At 45.6% G+C, this 19,981-nt stretch overlaps 1 protein-coding gene across 1 annotated transcript in view; it reads right to left on the bottom strand.

Annotated features, from left to right (window-relative positions):
* The window catches only part of LOC124555534 (heat shock 70 kDa protein 14-like), a 150,019-nt gene that overhangs the window by 88,435 nt on the left and 41,603 nt on the right, over positions 1 to 19,981 (bottom strand). Inside the window, exon 5 of the mRNA XM_047129489.1 lies at positions 10,135 to 10,333. Coding sequence (XP_046985445.1) covers positions 10,135 to 10,333 — 199 coding nt within the window. The remainder of the gene's footprint in view (positions 1 to 10,134; positions 10,334 to 19,981) is intronic.

Here is a 19,981-nt window from a genome sequence, read left to right as displayed (position 1 = left end):
GTAATACCCTTCTCCTCTTAGAATTTTAAATGCTACAATGCAGCCTTTCCTATGTGGGAGCTGATCACTCTCACTGTATCCCTATCTTTCACCCCACAGCTGGATGATGTTCGCATTCAGATGTTGCAGCACCTTTCTCTTGCGGGCAAACATTTTCTGCTTAACACATACAACCACATCTGGGCAGATGGCATGCTCCCCAGACGCTGGTATGAAGCCTTCATCATACCCATTCCTCAGCCCAATAAGGACAAAGACCTACCTTCTAGCTACCACCCCATTTTCCTCACTAGCTATGTTTGCAAGGTTTAGAACATATGATTAATGCCCGGGTGGTATGGTGACTCAAGTCTCGCAAATTACTAACGACTGCATAGTGTGGATTTCAGGCGTGCCATTCTGAAGTTGACCATCTCACCACTTTGGCAACCCATGTCATGAACTGTTTTCTGCAACAATAACTGACTGTGGATGTGCTTTTTGATCTGGAGAAATCCTTCGACACCAGCTGGAGGACCGGTGCCCTCTGTACTCTTTACATGTGGGGCTTTCCAGTCTGCCTGCCACGTTTCCTTCAGGAATTTTTAAAAGACAGACTTCTCAAAGTACGTGTGGAATGTGACTTGTAGGACACTTTTATCCATGAAAATTGGATGCCTCAGGGGTCCATCCTGACATTCGTTGTCCTTGCTATTGCCATTGACCCTATTATGGCCTGTCTCCCGCTGGGTATTTCCGGGTCCCTTTTTGTTGACGATTTTGCCACCTATTGCAGTTCCCCATGGACTTGTCTCCTTGAGGGAAGTCTTCAGCATTGTCTCATTGTCTTTACTCATGCAGCATCAACAATGGCTTTCGCTTTTCCACTGACATAACCATTTGTATGAACTTCTGGCTGCACAATGGGTTTCTTCCACCTTCTTTATACCGGGTGATCAAAAAGTCAGTATACATTTGAAAACTTAATAAACCATGAAATAATGTAGATAGAGGGGTAAAAATTGACACATGCTTGGAATGACATGGGGTTTTACTAAAAGCGAAGAAAAAAAAAAAAACCTTTTGCTAGACGCGTGAAAGATCTCTTGTGCGTGTCGTTTGGTGATGATCGTTTGCTCAGCTGCCACTTTCGTCATGCTTGGCCTCCCAGGTCCCCAGACCTCAGTCCATGCGATTATTGGCTTTGGGGTTACCTGAAGTCGCAAGTGTATCGTGATCGACCGACATCTCTAGGGATGCTGAAAGACCACATCCGACGCCAATGCCCCACCATAACTCTGGACATGCTTTGTAGTGCTGTTCACATTATTCCTCGACTACAGCTATTGTTGAGGAATGATGGTGGACATATTGAGCATTTCCTGTAAAGAACATCATCTATGATTTGTCTTATTTTGTTATGCTAATTATTGCTATTCTGATCAGATGAAGCACAATCTGTCTGACATTTTTTGAACTTTTGTATTTTTTGGTTCTAATAAAACCCCATGTCATTCCAAGTATGTGTGTCAACTTGTACCTCTCTATCTACATTATTCCGTGATTTATTCAGTTCTCAAATTTATACTGACTTTTTGATCACCCGGTCTTGGGCCTGTTGCTCTACCGTTTGTTGAAACTATGAAATTCCTGCGGCTCATGATTGATAGAAACTTTCTTGGTCCTCCCACATGTCTTACCTGGCTGCCCGCTGTACCCTGTCCGTCAGTGTTCTACGGGTCCTCAGTGGTACTTCCTGGGGAGTGGTCTGGACCACCCTCCTCCGTTTGTACAGATCCCTTGGCCTTTTGAAAGTAGACTATGGATGCTCCGTTTATGCATCTGCACATCCATCCATCTTACACTGTCTAAATACAATCTACCACCATCGAATCCATGTGGCCACTGGCACCTTTTACACCAGCCCAGTTGAAAGTCTCTATGCAGAAGCTGCCTAACTACTGTGGTCATAACGATATGATGTTCTCCTTAGCAGATACACATGCCATTTGTCTGCCATACCTGGCCACTCATCTTATGTCGCCTCCGTCAACGACTCATTTGACTGCCAGTAGGTGTGTCCCTCTTCTCCGTTACCTCCTGGAGTTCGCTTTTGATTACTGCTCCAGCAACCTCACTTCACGCTATCTGCCACTTTCCCGATGGATGTGTACCCTTCGCCACCCTGACTTTCTGTGGTGGCCCATGTTCACCTTGAACTTGATTCGCTTCCTTAGGAAACTTCTCCAGATTCGATCTATCGGTGTAAGTTTCTCAACCTTTGCACGGAACTTGGTGATAGTACCTTTGTGTACACTGTTGGCTCTCTGAATGACCATGGTGTCTGGTATGCCTGATCATTGCCACCGACCATTTTCGATATCTGCTTCCAGAACACTGCTCAGTATTAACAGCAGAGCTCTTTGCTATGTATCAGGCCACACGGTACATCCAGCGACACAGGCTTTTCAATTTCGTCATCTGCTTGGATTCTCTCAGTGATTTTCTGAGCCTCTGTATGCTGTACACTGTCTATCCCTTAGTGCAACAGGTCAAAGAAAGCTTCCACTTGCTCTGTCTTGATGGATGGTCTGACAGGAAACAAAGCTGCTGACACTGTTGCCAAAGCTGCTGACACTGTTGCCAAGTCTGCAGTCCTTCTACATCATCCAGCTAGTTCTTCCATTCCTTCCAATGATCTCCATGTTGTCTTTTATCAGAAGGTGGTGTCACTTTGACATGACAATTGGTCTTCCATTCATGGGAACAAACTCCAGGGAATGAAACATCTCCCAGAAGCTTGGCCGATCTCCTCTCTCAGCCCTTTCGCCGCAAGGAGATGATTTTAGCTAGGTTACGTACTGGGTACTGTCTTTTTAGCCATCGTCATTTGTCAAGTGGTGACCCACCATCACTTTGTGCTCACTGTCATCAACCTTTGACCATTAGCTGTTTCCTGACCAAATGTCTCTCTTTTAACCACTTACGTTCTACTGTATGTTTGCTGTCTGAGTTATCGGTCGTTTTAGCAAATGGCACATTGGATGTTGATTGTGTTTTACTTTTTATCCATCATAGCAATATAGCGAACGACATTTAATATTTAATTCATGGTCTTCATAGTCTCTATGACATATTTCGTGTACCTTTCTCCAAGAGTAAGTCCTTGTTTCACCTGCCTTTCCTTCCGTTGATTGGGCTTAACGAGCAGTCACATTTAACTCCTTTTTCATCTTGGTGTTCAAAGGTTCTGACATGGGCGTGTATGACTTTAGTGTGTTGTTGAAGTTACAGTTTGTATGCGGGACAGGAGTGCCAACAGAAATTATTTCTTTTTTCTCTTTTTGCAAGTAGTTTGTAACAACTGTTCACAGCTTGTGACTGGTGGATTACTATTGTAAATAATCTGTTCTTAATTATGACTACAATAAAAACACCACCATTCTTATTTAATTAGTGATGACATTATAACATCTAACAATGGAAAATCCAGGATGGAATAATGTCAATATTATGAAAAAGATAGATTGCCAATCACCATATAGCAGAGATTTTGAGTCGCAATCTCTCTCTCTCTCTCTCTCTCTCTCTGTGTCTGTCTGTCTGTCTGTGTGTAAACTTACTTGTTTGACAGTATTTTAATTATGCCTATCTGCAATTCAACATTTCTGCTACATGCAGAGTAGCACTATCCCTTTCATAATACTAACATGGTTTTATGTATTTTAGGTATGCTAGATTCACAATTTCTGACTCATGATGATGACCTATTCAATCGGCAGTTTATATTTCAGAATATAACATTCTTAAGAGTTGTTGGTTGGTTGACTGGATGATTAAAGGGACCAAACTACTACGTCATCAGTCCCTTTTTCCTCAGACAGACAGGTCTACATGCCTGTAGATCAGATAGCCTACCACACGAAACCCACGGGAGGAAAACCCCAAGGTCTATGAAGGTGAGATAATGGACAAGAAGAAGAAAGAAAGAAAGAAACAAAGACAGAGAGAGCACAAGAAAGGTGTTCCCTCTAGGGAGCAGCCAGAAGCCTCCGAAAGCACAGTGCAATGCAATGAGGGAACATACATCCCAGTCTCCCCCCCCCCCCCCCCCCCCCTTACCAGATGTAGCCCACTCAGAAATCACCTAGGAAAGAGACTAGCAACATGGACACGACGAGAGAAGTACAGAGAGACAAAAGACGAACAAGTCTAACAGACCATGGAAGGGGGGGGGGGGGGGGGGGGAGTAAAAGAGCAGGTAAGGTGAGGACCAGGCTGCACCACAATGCCCAGATAGTCACAGCACGGACTTGGCAGAGGAGGCAAAGAGTGTTCTGCCAACCCATCAATGGGCCAATATGGGTAAGTGGACCTACCTTGAAGAGAGCAGTGAAAGCTCCCTTCAAGAATAAAACGTAAAACTAAGTCAGCCACTGAGGCATTGTCTCCTAACACCAGAGACAGCGAGTGAGGGAGATTAAGAGCCCATTGCATGGTGGCTAAGTTCGGACAGTCCAGCAAAATGTGGACTACCAGCAAATGGGAACCACAATGACAGAGAGGTGGGTCTTTGCGACAGAAGAGATGACCAAGAGTTAGCCAAGTATGGCCAATACACAGCCAGCAAAAGGACGATCAAGTCTTTGAGAGAGGCCCACATGAAGGACCTCCACAGATTTGTAGTCTCCTTAATCACCCTACTTTGTTTGGCAAAGTCAGAGTGAGCCATTCCAGATTCCCTAACCTTCATGGCATAATACTGATCAGAGGTTCATTACTGGAATACCAACATCACAAATCAGTTTACAGGTAGCCAGTTTGGCCAGGCTACCAGCAAGTTCATTTCCCAGGATCCTGATGTGGCCTGGGGTCCAGACATACAGGGAACCCTGGATAGCAATTACCAAGGGACAGTGAAGGTAACATTGGTCAAGGGATGCAAACTGCACAAGGAGTTGCTGAAGATGAGAGAGGATCCACCGGTGCAGAAACTAATATGTTCAAGAGCACGAGAGATGGCTACCAACTCCGCAGTGAAAACATTACAACCATTTGGCAGGGAGCACAGTTCAGTGTCCCATGCGAGTATAAGCAAAGCCCACGTGACCAGCACCCATTAAGTCATCAGTACAGACTACTTCTGAACCCCAAGATATGACAAGAATGGCTAAAAATTGGTGGCAGACGGCCTCAGAAGGAACCGAGTCTTTCAGATCTGGTGATAGGTCAAGACAACGCTGTGGCCGAGGGATGCACCATGAATGTGTAGTGAATGGGCCTGGAGGAGAGGTGATAGAGGAAACAACTGGAGTTCAGAGAGGAGAGACAGGATGTGGATTGCGATTGTAATCCTCGATCTGGACTGCTGTTGCGGGGGATGGATTGCGGTGTTTCAACGGGATTCTTTCAGGGCTTTGTAAAGCTGTGGAAAGGTAGTACGATCTGCATCCCAGCTGGTGTTACTCAGGCAGTGGAGACTATTAAGGTGCAGCTAACACTTTCGATCAATCTAGCTTAGATGGGGAATCCACGTCAACTTAGGATCTAAGACCAGTCCAAAAAACCAAAACGTTCCCACCACATTGAGTAGTTGGCTGTTGAGGTAAAGTTCTGGTTGTGGGTGAACACTACAATGTTGACAGAAGTGCATAACATGAGTTTCGACACTGTAAAGTGAAAGCCATGGGTGAGGTCCCATGACTGCGCCTTTCCTATGGCACCTTGCAGTCGATGTTCAGCGACATCCATACTAACAGAGCCCTGTGGTACCCCATTCTCTCGTCGGATTGTGGGAGGAGGGGGGGGGGGGGGGTGGTATTGTGGGAAGCAGCAAGTTGAACCTGCAAAGTATGGTGGGATAAGAAGATGTGTACAGTAGCTAGGATGTGGTGTCTTAAGCCTTTTTCAGGTCGAAGAAGATGGCTATAAGGTGTTGATATTGGACAAAAGCTGTTTGGATGGCAGACTCCAGGCAATCCAGATTTTCAGTACAGAGTCACCTCGGCAAAAACCGCCCTGGGATGGAGGCAGAAGACCCCGAGACTCAAGGAGCCAACACAGCCGCCAGCTCACCATGCATTCAAACAACTTGTAGAGAACACTGGTGAGATTAACTGGGTAATAACTATTCATCTCTAGAGGGTGCTTGCCCTGTTTCAGTACTGGGATGACGATGATTTGTTGCTGTTGCAATGGGAAGTCGCCCTCACTCCAGGATGCAGTTAAAGATGGCAAGGATATGACACTGACAATCCACAGATAGGTGCTTGATCATCTGGTTGAGGATGTGGTCCGATCCTGGGGCAGTGGGCTAGGACACTGACAAATCCCCACTCACTGAATGGAGCATTATACGGATCCAGGTGGTGTGCAGTAAAAGATAACTGCTTTTGCTCTACCCACTTTTTTAGGACACAAAAAAGGGTTGACAGTTCTCAGACTCAGAGGCCGTAGCATAATACAGAGAAAAATGTGGCATCTGTGTTAGTGTAGATGGCACCATTCAACGTACCACCACCAGGTACACCTGCAGGTGTCTGGTATCTGTAGATACATCTGACCTTGGCTCAAACCTATGAAGGGAAGGTTCATGGTCTGATGGTTGAAGCGTACTGTTCCTAGCATTCTTGTTTCCATCGTTTTATTGGATGACAGACCCAGGCATGGAGCCACTGAAAGGCAATAACGTGCTCCATCGATGGGTGCCACTTACGGTGCTGGAGAGCTCGCCTACGATCTCTAATGGCCTCTGCAATTTCTGATGACCATTCAGGTATTGTCTTCTGTCGGGGTGCACAGAAGGAACAGGGAATCGCCAAAATCAGCTGCTCAAATAATGGTTGTAGTTGTATTCTGGACTGCCTCATCAATATCTCCATGCAGTGGGGAGCCAAGGGCAACAAAAGAGGCAAAAGCATCCCAGTCAACACAGCTGAGAGTCCATCTGGGCAGGTGTCCATGGGAGTGACGCTTTCTTTCACATCACTTTGGTATAATGTCACCCTGACCTTTTCAGGTAATGAATCACCATCAAAGGCCAACATGAAGGCACTGGTAGCGACACTGTTGACCTTTGGTCCCCAATGTACATGACTAACAAAGTGTGCACCCTGGCACTCCAAGTTGGTGCGTAGCTCAGCATCAGATTGTAAGAGCAGGTCTCTGTGAAAATAATTCCCTGACCCATATTTAGACTATTATGGGGAGTGACAGTCACCGGTATGTCACCCACCTTGTTAAGAGCTAGTAGCACCCGTGATTGGGCAGAGGATACTGTTTTGATCAAAATTGACCCACTTTTCATTTTAGAAATGGCTGCCACTTCCCCAAGCTTGACTTCTATGTTCTCCACAAAGAAGAAGGGTTCTGTGGCCAAGAAGGAATCCCCAGCAATCCTTGAGCAAACTAATTATTGGGGGGACAGGGGGGGGGGGGGATATTTCTCTGCTTGCCGCTTAGCCCTATGGAAGGAAACATTTTATGGACATATCTCTCTGCACTTAAATCGTACTTTCCTCCCATAGAGACTGCTGGGATCATACAGCTGCCGGCGGAAGATAACTTCATCCGATTCATTTGCGGCTCATCCGCCATGGTGCCACCCACTTCGAATGGGGGCTCTTGCCATGTGCGCCACCCAGCCTCAGAAAATGGCTACGTGGCCAGTAATCCGTTGCTCGGAGTCCCCGTGTCCCAGTCACAATGGGCACATGCACATAAACCTTGGCATACATGGGAAGTTTTCAGCTCACACACCAACAATACGATACCCACGTGGCCAGGGGGCTACCACTGTGCAGCTATTTGATGACCACCATGACAGGATGGCCACCATGCTGGAGTTTACACTGCATTGGGTGACCTTCCCTGCATGGTAAACATTTCTGGAGAATCTGAAAACTGATGGCAGGTCAAACCTAACAACGGGGACTATGTCTTTACTTAATGAAAAGTTGTAGAAAACAAAAAAAAAAAAAGCAGAAACTCTAATCCCAGTCACAAACGAGATCTGAGCTGGGTCTGCATCAAGAAAACCATACAATGGAGAGACAGAGGGAGAAAGTGACAGTGGAAGTATAAGCTTGCAGGACAGAAACGAAGTAATGCTGCAAAGCATGGGGCCCCATGGTAGCCAAGCAGGTAGGTACTGACACGAGAGTTGTGAGCCCTCAGGGGCTAAATGAGTAATATTGTCATTGAACCTTGGTGGGTCCTTCCCCACATCTCACTACATCCCATCACACAAACTCAACCAGCATGTTTCTGACAAGGCTTGTGAATTTCTCCCATTAATCAATATTCTCCTTCCCAGATGTAAATAGTTGCTCAGATAGTTTGTTGTCATTTTATTGACACATCATGCACAACTTTTCATTCAACACCACTGATCAATGATGCTGCTGTAGCTCTGTGTTTGTTGATTCATCCATTTATTTTCACTGAATTGAAAAGTTCACATTTTTTTATTGACAGCATAAATTGTATACTTACATTGTATGTATTCTACTTAGTTGGCTGTCCAAGATAATTTTCAGATAAGATATTTAGTACAATTTCACTAGAACCGCCATCCTGCCATCTGTGTCATGCATGGCTGGCTAACAGGAACCTCTCCTATGGCTAAAACACGATCAGGTAATTTATCAGAAATATTTTTCCACAAATCTTCCGTAGCATTCCATGCCATCTCAACTGATGTAGTGTGTCACCAATAGATAGTTTTAGTAAGAAATTTTGGCCCACCTTTAAGGCTTAACTTTACCCAAATTATCTATTGTTGACTGCATTTATCTCATTACACAAAAATAGACTTGTCACATATATATTCCAGTCAGAATTTAAGATTTTGTTTCTAGTTTTACCCAATTTTCTGTTCCACTTGCTACACAAGCAATGCTGTTTAAGCAAGTCACAGTAATTCAGTGATCTTGCCTTTAATACTTGTCCACTTACCTAATATTCAGTTTTCATTTTCACAGTTGACTTACATGGCTATTTGATCTCCTCAATATGACATACATGTGAAGTGATCATGGCTCTTTGGTGTTCAACATCTAAAGGTAAACAGGCTTACAAAGTAATTTATCTAAAAAAAAAAAAAAAAAAAAAGGATGCAAACTATACTGCAAACTATACATATTGCGCTATTGAAGGAAATCCTTTCTGCGGGTACTGCATGCCTAACCAATTCAGGGAGGCACTTTAAAATTCTACATCCAATACAGATTAAGTCAAGAAATCTGCACCCAAGATCACCAAAAAAATCAATGGAGCCTCTAGTTTAAATCTACCTGGCTCCAAACCAAGGATTCCAATCAATACTGGGCATGAAATAACAAATTGTGAACTGTGATTCCATTAGACGAGTGACAGTAACCCTGTTCACCACCAAAAGGAACTAAGATGTTGACAAGCATTACTTACAACCAGCTGTAACCATTGCACTAAACAGATGGCTGCAGAGCTGCTTCTGTATCTCAGACGAGACCTTCCCACAGTAAACATATGGGATATCCAAAGGACTTCCTTTATGATCTGATTGTTATTTTCCAGAGGAGATCCATCATCTGCGTTAAATTGGAACACCTAATAATGAGCAATCTGACCGTAGTCTAGATCATGCAGGATCATTGACCTCAGGGTCAAAAGATAAAGCAACTGATGTGGGCTCATGTAACAACAGTCAACATGTCTTTCTCATATACACTTCACTATAAAATAATATTTTACTGCTATTTATGCAGATTTCCTCAACAAACTGAACCACTGACATCTTAACATCAAAGTTTCATCTGTTAATAAGAAATTAATAATTTATTTGGAGAAATGTAACCCACAAAACACAGCACTGAAACGTATCACTGTGGAATGTTTATCAGCTCTATTGATGAAAACATCAGCCTATGTGCACATGCTATGCAGTGTTTTGGGGCCAAAGCCCTCAGAGTAAAGTCTCAGGAGAAAACATGCATTCCTCCAATCTTATGTAGGCTAGTCAATAGTGGAAACAACAATTTCAATAATGAGCAGCATATTCGCCCTAAAATATATGTTAACAATGTTGAACACCTCATTTAGTAGCTAAAGATCATTCAGATTGTTTCATAACTTATCACCAATACCAAGAATAACATACTGCATTACAGCACTCACCCTCTCTCATCTGGGGACTCAACACCACAGCCTTGAGCAAGCAAGGCTGCTATAGGTTCACTAATTACTTGCAGAACATCGAATCCTGCATCTTCTGCTGCACGTGCCAGTGCCTGACGACTACACTTCGAAAAATTTAAGGGGACACACAGGACTGTGCGCAGATCTGTATCTGGAGGTACACATGTGGAAGCAAAGCCTGAAACAAATAACAAAAAATAAAGAAATGCTTTACATTACTACCAAACCACAAGCTTCATATTTGTTTACAAACACTATATTTATTGTTGATTGACAGCTAGCTGGCTGGTCGTCAGTAGAGTCAATGCCTACAGCTTATTCTTTTCCATCAAATAATTTGAAACACTTAAAAAACTCACAGTGAATGGGCCAAAGAGTTTTGTTACTGCAAAGTATTGATTCCACTGTGAGAGTACTTATTAGTTACACGTTCAAAAGGAAAACTCTAATAGTTTAATCATTTTGTGTAATAGGACAGTGTGAAATAATGAGTGAAAAGTCACTGAGACCAAATCATTCTCTCTATTTCAGCAATCATATTCCCACTTGACAGCTTCTACAAGCAAAACATGTCAAAGCACTACACCAAAGGAAGTCAGCATTTAGAAGATAGAAGTATATCTGTGATAATACAGGATGGATGTATTTAACCATAGCACTACCTGATAAAATCTGTAGCCACTCTTTGGTGGCTATGTCTTTTTATCCTGCACAAAAAATGTGTATAAAATTTTAAACCCCAAAACTTCTTCAAATTGGCTGCCTTGTCAGGATCCAATTCTGTACAGATTGCTCGCAAAGATAGCAGCCAAAGTAAGATTGTAATTTTGACATGTTACATATACACTGTCCAGTCACATTAATGTGACCATCAGTCGAAAGCCTGAATAACCACCTTTTGCTGCATAGACCACTGCGAGACATGCAGGAATAGTGATAGTGAAGTTCTGGAGGGTAACGACACGGATATGGAGCCATGCAGACACCAGTGCCATGGCCAGAAAGTGACAGGTTTCTCTTGAGAATCCACCGCGAGAACAGCTCAATCGAGGTGGTCCCACAGATTATCAACTGGGTTTAAATCCAGAGGGTCTGGTGGCCAGGGGGGTACAGTAAATTCATCCTGGTGCTCTTCATACCACACACATACACTGTGAGCTCTGTGACACATTACATTGTCCTGCTGGTAAATGCCACTGTGTGAAGGAAAACACGAACTGCATGTATGAGTGAACATGGTAACCAAGGCTAGATGCATACTTATATCAATCATCTGTGCCTTTCAGAATGACAAAATAACTCGGGTAATGCCTTGAATATATTCCCCAGACCATAAAGCTCCCTCCTCCAGCCTGGACCCCTGTGCTTTCAGATGATTCACACCGTGCACACCAATGGCCAGCTGTCCAACAAAGAATCATAATAATATGAGTAAATATACTGCTACAGATTTCTGAAAACAACTATCAGACAACATATATAAGTGCCTGAAGGTCAGTGCTCTTAGTATCTTTTCTTAATAATGTCTGTAGCTTCTGTCTGTAGTTTTTATGCTTATACTAGCAATTAGTGAATAATGGAAATCCAGTCAACCATGTTTTAAGACAAAGATAAAGAAAAGTAGGAAAAATAATGTCTAAGGTAGGGTGGACAGTGATCAGTGATGTCTGAGTAAGCTGTATTGCCTACTCAAGTTGTGTACACACACACACACACACACACACACACACACACACACACACAAGTTACATCTCTTACAACATTAGACAGTATAAATTGTAATTATAATTTTTCTACTTTGGAGCAAAGCAGTTTGATACATTTCTTAGAGTAGCTTAATACATTTAATCAAGAAACAAATTTGCTAACTGAAAACCAAGTTTGCACTACTTTCTAACAAACGAACAATCTCTGTGAATTTAGTTTAGTAACGGCATTGGTGAGCTCTACTGTAAAGAATGGAAAGTTTAAAAAGTCATCACCCCTCTGTGTCATAAAAGTTGAAGTATTAGTTTATTTGGCCAAAGATGCTGTCAACAACCATTCCATGGTACACTTGGATGTATACAACTAAAATGAATTTGGGGGACCACAGGAAACCTAAATCAGGCTGGCTGGACTGGGATCCAAACAACTTTCCTCCAAAATACAAGAACAGCATTCTTGATCACTAACCACCACATTCCATCAGTGAAGCCTAAAGAAGTCTACACACACTTTTGGTAAAACTCCATCTTATTCTTTACACTCCCTATACAGTTTTTGATGTACAAATCTAAAACCACTCCTGATCATAACTGTTTGTTGAACAGATAAATTATGCTTGAATTCAGTAAGTTCCCAAGGTAATTATTTGATTCATTACTGTACTCATACTTAAAAAGACAGATTCATCTCAGATATTTAACCAGAGTTATGTCAGTAACAAGCATTTCACGGCAAGTCACATGGGGGATAACAACTGCAAAGCAAAGCAATAATCTGAAGGTCCCATCATGATCATAGTCCATGGTGGGCTTCAGTTTATTAGTAAAATATTGAAAAACTGTGGTATCCTTACAAATTTACTATGGAATATTCCTCAACCATCTGGGGTGAGTGACTGAAGCTCTGATAAAGTCAGAGGCTACACATGTGATCTGGAAGACATTGTGAGAAATATGTCAACAAACTGATCAAAATGAATATTGGAAACTTTAAGTGGTTCATCCCGCAGTTCTCCACATTTCTTCCCATAAATGTGTATTACGTAAATTTAAATAAATTCAACAGAAACAGCACGAGGTACAGAAATTAAACTATTACAGCATGTGAATGAGCAGATAGGTATTTGCAGACAAACTGTGAGAGACACACTGCACCTGTGGTCATACAGCTCAGGGAGTAGAAGTATTGACTACGAAAGGCATAGGTTCAAGTCTCAGATTCAGTCAAGTGAAAAGTTTTATTCTGAAGGAAAATTTCATTACATGTACACTCCAATGTAAAGTGAAAGATTCATTTTTATTAAACACATGTAATCATATCAGCCATTTCAAATGGAAAAAAAGTAGCAAAAGGCAATTATTACTTCTTGTTCATTCTTACGACACAAACCCAGGCCCGAGGACTGCATGGGTAGCAGAGGCCAGCAGACTGCACAGTTACAACAAGAGTGATGGAAGGTCAGGACAGAGGGACTGGTCCCCCACCTCCACAGGCACACACACTGTTATCCTCTCAACCATCCTCCAGTGATAAGGGACACGAGGCACAGGTGGCGGTCATCTTAGTTCCAGCCTGAGCATCGGAAGTGAAGACAGGGTGCCAAATGTGATTGTGGTCACAGCCAGAGCTGTTTCGTGTTGGTGGGTCAGACAGTCATGTCTGGCCTTAACATCAAGCCACTGATGCTCTCTGTCACCAATGATGACCCCTTGGGTCCATCCCAGACACCAACTGCATATGCATGCCCAGACAGACATTCCACCCACAGGCAGGCCTATATGCAGGTTTGGCACACAGCACAGGATGCAGGAGGTCTAATGGTGTACAATACCAACTCAAATGCAGTATTTCAGCCAGATGATGTCTGCAAGGTCTTCAGCAGCTGTGTTTTAAATGTATGGACCATCTGCTCAATCTCCCCATTAGGAGCAAGGTGAAACAGGGTGGTGATCGCATTACAGCCACAGAAAGCCTAAAGCTGCATCTACGTAAATGGGGGCTAATTATCCAACACCAGGGAATAAGTGGCACTCCCTCAAGGTAGAATACCATCATGAGGTCACAAGTGGTAGAAATGGTGGTAATGAACAGCATCCACGCCACGTAAGGGAAGTTTTGAGAGGGTGGCCACCACCAAAAGCCACATAACAACCTGAAATGTCACGGTAAAATCAACGAGGACCTTCTCCGACAAGTTATCAGGATGGGGCCACGACGAGGAACCTTGACCGTGGGACAAGTGATTGAGAGATCAGGCATGACACGAGCCGTATGCGCATTCAATGTCTGCATTGATGTTGGGCCAGTACACGTGCTGTGGGGCTAGTGCCTCCATACATGTCCTCCACCAATGACAAGCACAAAGGAGCTGGAGGATGCGGGGACAGAGCGAGGATAGAATGATGGTCAGGTTTTCGAGAGTCCTCTGCAGCCATCATTAAAACATCATTTGTAGCATTGAATCAGTAGCATAACATGAAATAATTGTGAAAGGCTAGATCAGTAAGGCTCAAAACATTCTCTGGACACCTCTCCAGTACCTCAGACAAAACTTTCAACAGGACAGGATCGTGAAACAACACAGTGGATACCTCACGTGCAGTCAGAAGGAATTGAACCAGGATTTATTGTGGATGTTGGTCCAGGGGAAACAAACTGTTTCCTTGTGGTTGAACTGCACATTGGCACCAAGAGGAAGTGGGGGTAGGGTGTTCACGTTGGTGAGTTGGGTGAAAGTGGATTTCAATTGATACCCAATCAAAAACAATGCCCAATTCTGCAGACAATGCATCATATTTTCCAGGAGTTTAGAACAATGCACAAACAACAAAATCAAGGCTTTGAGCTTTGCAGTCGCTCAACAGGTGTAATTTGCTGCCATACAGTCTACATTCCAGAGGTGAAAGCAACTGGCCATTCACTACTACCCGACACCTTATGAGACAAAACAACCGCTATACCATATCGGGAAGTGTCTGTCTCGAGTGTCAAGGGCAGGTCCAATGCATATAGTGTCAGTCACAATACCACCTTGAAACTGTACTTAATGTTCTGATATGTCAATTGGCAGGTGGTCAACCACACAAATTTGACACCCTTCTTGCATAGTCGATCTAGGGGATCTGTGATTTGTGCCACCTAGGAAATAAACTTGGCACAGAACATGATTCTACCCAGAAACAACTAGCTGCTTAAGGTCAGTAGTGGCCAACATATTAGTGATTACGTGAATGTGGTCACACGTGTGCACGATACTATAGCGACCTGGGGTCACTGGGGCCTCTAAGGTACAGAGGCTGTGAAGTGGTGGGTTGTGGAAGCAGTGGTGCTGGCCACGGATGGGCAGGTATAGTGTATTTTATTTTTCTTGAATTACAGCACTGGAGTGTCTGGATAAAGGAGACCATAATTAGGGTGTTTTGGGGTGCAGCAAATGCAGAGCGCATAAGATATCAGCTGTTGTTGGTGCAAAACTTGCAGAAATGGAATCCCCTGCCTCTGTGAGAAGACTAATCACAGGGCTAGTCCGGAAGGCACCAGTCGCAAGTCGGACCCCACAATGGTGGATGGGATCTAGTATCTGCAATGTCGAAGGTGACACAAAACCATAGACAAGACTCCCGTAGTCTAAACGAGACTGGGCCAGTGCTTTGTACAATCGCAGGAGAATAGAGTGGTCTGCACCTCAGGTGGTATCGCACAGACATCTGAGAACATTGAGACGTAACCAGCACATCATCTTCAGCTGGCGAAGACGAGGAAGCCCTGTCAACCGGACATCGAAGACCAGACCCAAGAAGAGATGGGTGTCCACCACCTCGAGGGATTGGCCATTGAGGAACAGGTCCGGATGTGGATGGACTATATGGCGACGGCAGAAATACGTGACATACAATATGGTCACCAAAAACTGAAAGCCACGGGAGAGAGCCCAAAATTGCACCTGGTAGATTGCCCCCCTGTAGACGGCTTTCTGCAGCGCCCACGACAGAGGAAGCGACATACGTACAAAAATCGTCAACATACAAAGACGCGAACACTGTCGGCCCAGCAGCCACTACCAGTCCATTAATGGCGATTAAAAAAAGAGGGACGCTCAATACAGAACTCTGTGGAACCCCATTTTCTTACCGACGGGAAGTGCTGTAGGAGGAACCAACTTGGACCCGGAAAGAGCGACATGAAAGAAAGTTATGGATAAAAATGGGCAGAGCACCACAAAGGCCCCAGTCGTGAAGGGTGGTGAGGATGTGGTGGCACCAGCTGGTGTCGTAGGCTTTATGCAGGTCAAAGAAGACTGCAATGAGGTGTTGCCAATGGGCAAAAGCCGACCGGACAGCAGACTCCAGGTGGACTAAGTTATCCAATGTAGAGCGGCCACGGCAGAAACCACCTTGAGTCGCTGACAAAAGGTCACAGAATTCGAGGATCCAAAACAGCCGCCAACTCACCAGGCATTCAACGAGCTTGCAGAGGGTGTTGGTAAGGCTAATTGGACAGTAGCTATCCAACTGAAGAGGTGGCTGCCCAGGCTTCAACACCGGAATAACAATGCTTTCCTGCCACTGGGTAGGAAATACCCCCTCACTCCACAGATGATTGAAAAGGGTCTGTACACGACGGTGGCCAGCCACCGGTAAGTGATGGAGCATTTGGTTACGTATCCAATCCGGTCCAGGAGACGTGTCAGGACGAAGGGTGAGGGTTCTGGCGAATTCCCGCTCGCTAAATGGGGCATTATAAGGCTCCAAGTAGAGAGAAATGAGAGCCAAAGGCAGTCGTTACGAGCGCTGTTTGAGGAGGAGGAGGAGGAACAAGGGCGGATATTGAGTCGACGCAGAGGCTTGGGCAAAGTGTTGAGCGAAACACTCTGCGACAAAGTACAGATGGGAAGGACAACACCATGCACAGAAATTCCTGCAACGGGACAATAGCCAAAAATTCGCCCGAGTCTTGCCCAGTCTTGTGAAGAGCAGGTGTGCGGTCCTATGGCAGATACATACCATTACCAGCAAATCCGTTTCTGAAATTTGATTGCAGCAATTTCCAGAGTCCACTATGGGACCATCATACTATCATTTGACAGGGGAGGGGGTAACCCCGAGGAAGAAGGGATGGCTGAAACAGCTGTGGCAAGAATGGTGGCAGTTAAAGTCTGTATAGACTCATCAATACTACGGTGTGGTAGTATGGGGGGGATGGTAGCAGAGGAGAAGGCACCCCAATCAGCTTTAGAGAAGGCCCACCTGGGAGGGTGACGGAGCAAGACATACTGAAGGAAGGTCAAAACAATCGGGTAATGATCGCTGTCACATAAGTCATCGTGGACACCCCACTGAATGGAGGGAAGAAGGCTGTGACTGCAGATGATGAGGCCAATGGAAGAGAAAGTGCAGTGTGCCACACTAAAGTCTGTGGGAGTACCGGTGTTACAGAGGTCAAGCGCTGCCACAACAGATTCAACTGTCCTGCCCAGGGCAATAGTCGGGTGACTACCCCAAAGAGGGTTGTGGGCACTGAAGTCCCCTACAAGCAGGGAGGGAGAAGGGAGTTGTTGAAGGGTGGTTAGGGCAAGGGATGTGGGTGGCCTGTCAGGCAGGAGGTAGCCTGTCAGGCAGGAGGTAGAGATTACAGATTGTGATTGTAGTGGTCAGGTTGACCCTGACAGCAATTGCTTCCCGAGTGGTATGGAGGGGAACCCATTTACTAAAAATGTCTTTGCGCACCAAGGTGCAAACACCACCAGAAGCCTGCACAGGGCCAATCTGGTTTCAACAGAAAGCATGGAACCCATGAAGGGTGGGTGAGTAAGAATTGACAAAATGGGTCTCTTGGAGAACAATACAAGCAGCAGAGTAGGAGGAAAGAAGGGGCTGCAACTCCGGGAGGTGACGCAAATAGCCATTACAATTCCACTGGAGGATTCTCAAGCTGGAGTCCAAATGGCAAGCGAACGGACCGGAGCCGGTCACGCCACCGAGTCGCCATCCGTCACCGATAAGGATGGAGTAATGTCCATATAGGTGGGGTCAGACTGTTGGTTCATTGGCTGGAGGAGGGGAAGGTGGCACATCAGGGGGGTACCTGAGGGGCCTTGCGCTTGTTCCCTTGTTCTTGTGTTTCTGCTGCTTCTCTTGTGATGGAACAGAAGGGCAGACTGCAGTGTGGTACGACACAGTATTACACCTGGCAATAGCGGCCCCCACCGGCCGCAGATCGTGCGGCCTATGTGGAGCTGCAGATCGCCTTTCAGGGGGTGCCGGGAAGAGGAGTCCCGGGAGGGAGCTCCAGTACCATCGGCTGCTGAAGAAGGGGAGCGCTTCTCTGGCGGGGGAGGGGGATTAGCACCCAAAGGAGTGAGGGTGAGGGTGAATTTGGGCGTGGCTTGGAAGAGGAGGGGGTACGAAGGGGAGTGGACGTAACTGAAGCAAAAGCAGAAGTTAGAGGCACAGGATGGAGCCGGTCATACTTTCGACAAGCCTCGGTGTAGGTAAGTCGATCTAAAGTCTTGTACTCTTGAATCCGTCCTCCTTTCACATACACCAGGCATGCTGGCGAGTGCGGAGGATGCTGCGCATCACAACTGATGCACACAGGCGGGGGACCACAGGCACTCCCCTCATGGAGGGGGCCCCCCACAGTCACCACAGAGGTGATAACTGGTGGAGCGGGAAGACCTGTGTCCAAACCGTAAGCATTTAAAGCATCTCATCGGTGGTGGAATGTAAGGTTTTACATCACACCGATACACCACCACCTTTACCTTCTCTGGGAGGATATCCCCCTCGAAGGCCAGAAAAAAGGAGTCTATCAGTGTAATTGTTTTTAAGGCCTCGCTGAACAATGTGGATAAATCAGACTCCTTGCCGCTCGAGGTTTGCATGGAGCTCCTTGTCAGTTTGGAGAAGAAGATCCCAGTAGAAAATGATACCCTGTACCGAGTTCAAAGATTAGTGGGGTGCGACGCAGACTGTGCTGTGGTCATAAGTCCCCTAGAACTTAGAACTACTTAAACCTAACTAACCTAAGGACATCACACACATCCATGCCCGAGGCAGGATTCGAACCTGCGACCGTAGCGGTTGTGCGGTTCCAGACTGTAGCGCCTTTAACCGCTCGGCCACTCCGGCCAGCCTCTGCAGACTGGGCAGGAGAATATGTCTTTATGAGCAAAGAACCGGACTGCATTTTACTCGTGGATTCCACTCCATGATACTTATCTTCAATCGCCTCAACAAAAAAACAAAGGCTTGGTCGTGGCAAAACTCTCACCACCTGTCCTGATACAAACCAGGTACCGAGGGAAAGGTTTCAACCCAAGTCGGCAAGCTTGACCTCCTTCCCATGGGGTGGCGAGGGAGGGGAAGGCCAAAGGATCAGAAGGACTATCATGTCTACTATCACTCTTAGAAATGGCCAAAGAATGGCCAGGATATTGAAGCCTTTCCCGCTTCATATGCAAGGCGTCTGCCCTAGTACCACCCACCCTGACCAGGGGCTCGCCCAGTGGGCACCACCCCGCCATAGCGAGGGCCATCTGGCACGGCAGCCATTGCTGGGAGTTCTGATGCCCCAAAGTGATGAGCATCAACTCCTTGGCATACACGAGCCGTTAACAGCTCAGGTACTAGCAGTGTGATCCCTGTGTTGTCAGGGGGCTCAGCCAGTTGGGTACTTAACAGCCCCACCACACAGACTTGCTACCATGCTGGTGACCTAGCATGAAGGGGGGCCAGGGTGCAAGGGGAAAATGGAGGGGTGGGGAGGGGAGGGTGAGATGAGCCTCCAACATGGAAAATAGGCAGGGAGTTCATCCCCAAATGGCTCACACTGACGGAAAATGTTGGAAATGGTCAAACTCCAAGGGGACCAAAACGCTGAAAAGGAGATGGATACAGCAAACTAAACAATACCACATACCAAAACAAAGCCGGGAGGAAAGCCAAGTCGACATGAATTCCACCAAGAGGGAAAGGAGGGGGCAGGGGGAAAGGAGCAAGGACAGGAAAGGAAAGGAGAGGAACAGGGACGGTAATGCAGGTCTGGGAAAAGGAAGGAGACTGCAAATAGCTCGGAGCCCCGTGCACGCCACACACGTACCCACGAAGGGACTGTCGGC

Source organism: Schistocerca americana, chromosome X (genome assembly GCF_021461395.2).
Source record: "Schistocerca americana isolate TAMUIC-IGC-003095 chromosome X, iqSchAmer2.1, whole genome shotgun sequence".
Lineage (NCBI taxonomy): Eukaryota > Metazoa > Arthropoda > Insecta > Orthoptera > Acrididae > Schistocerca > Schistocerca americana.
The sequence above is the reverse complement of the archived record's forward strand: the minus strand, read 5'-3'. Positions and strand labels throughout refer to the sequence as shown.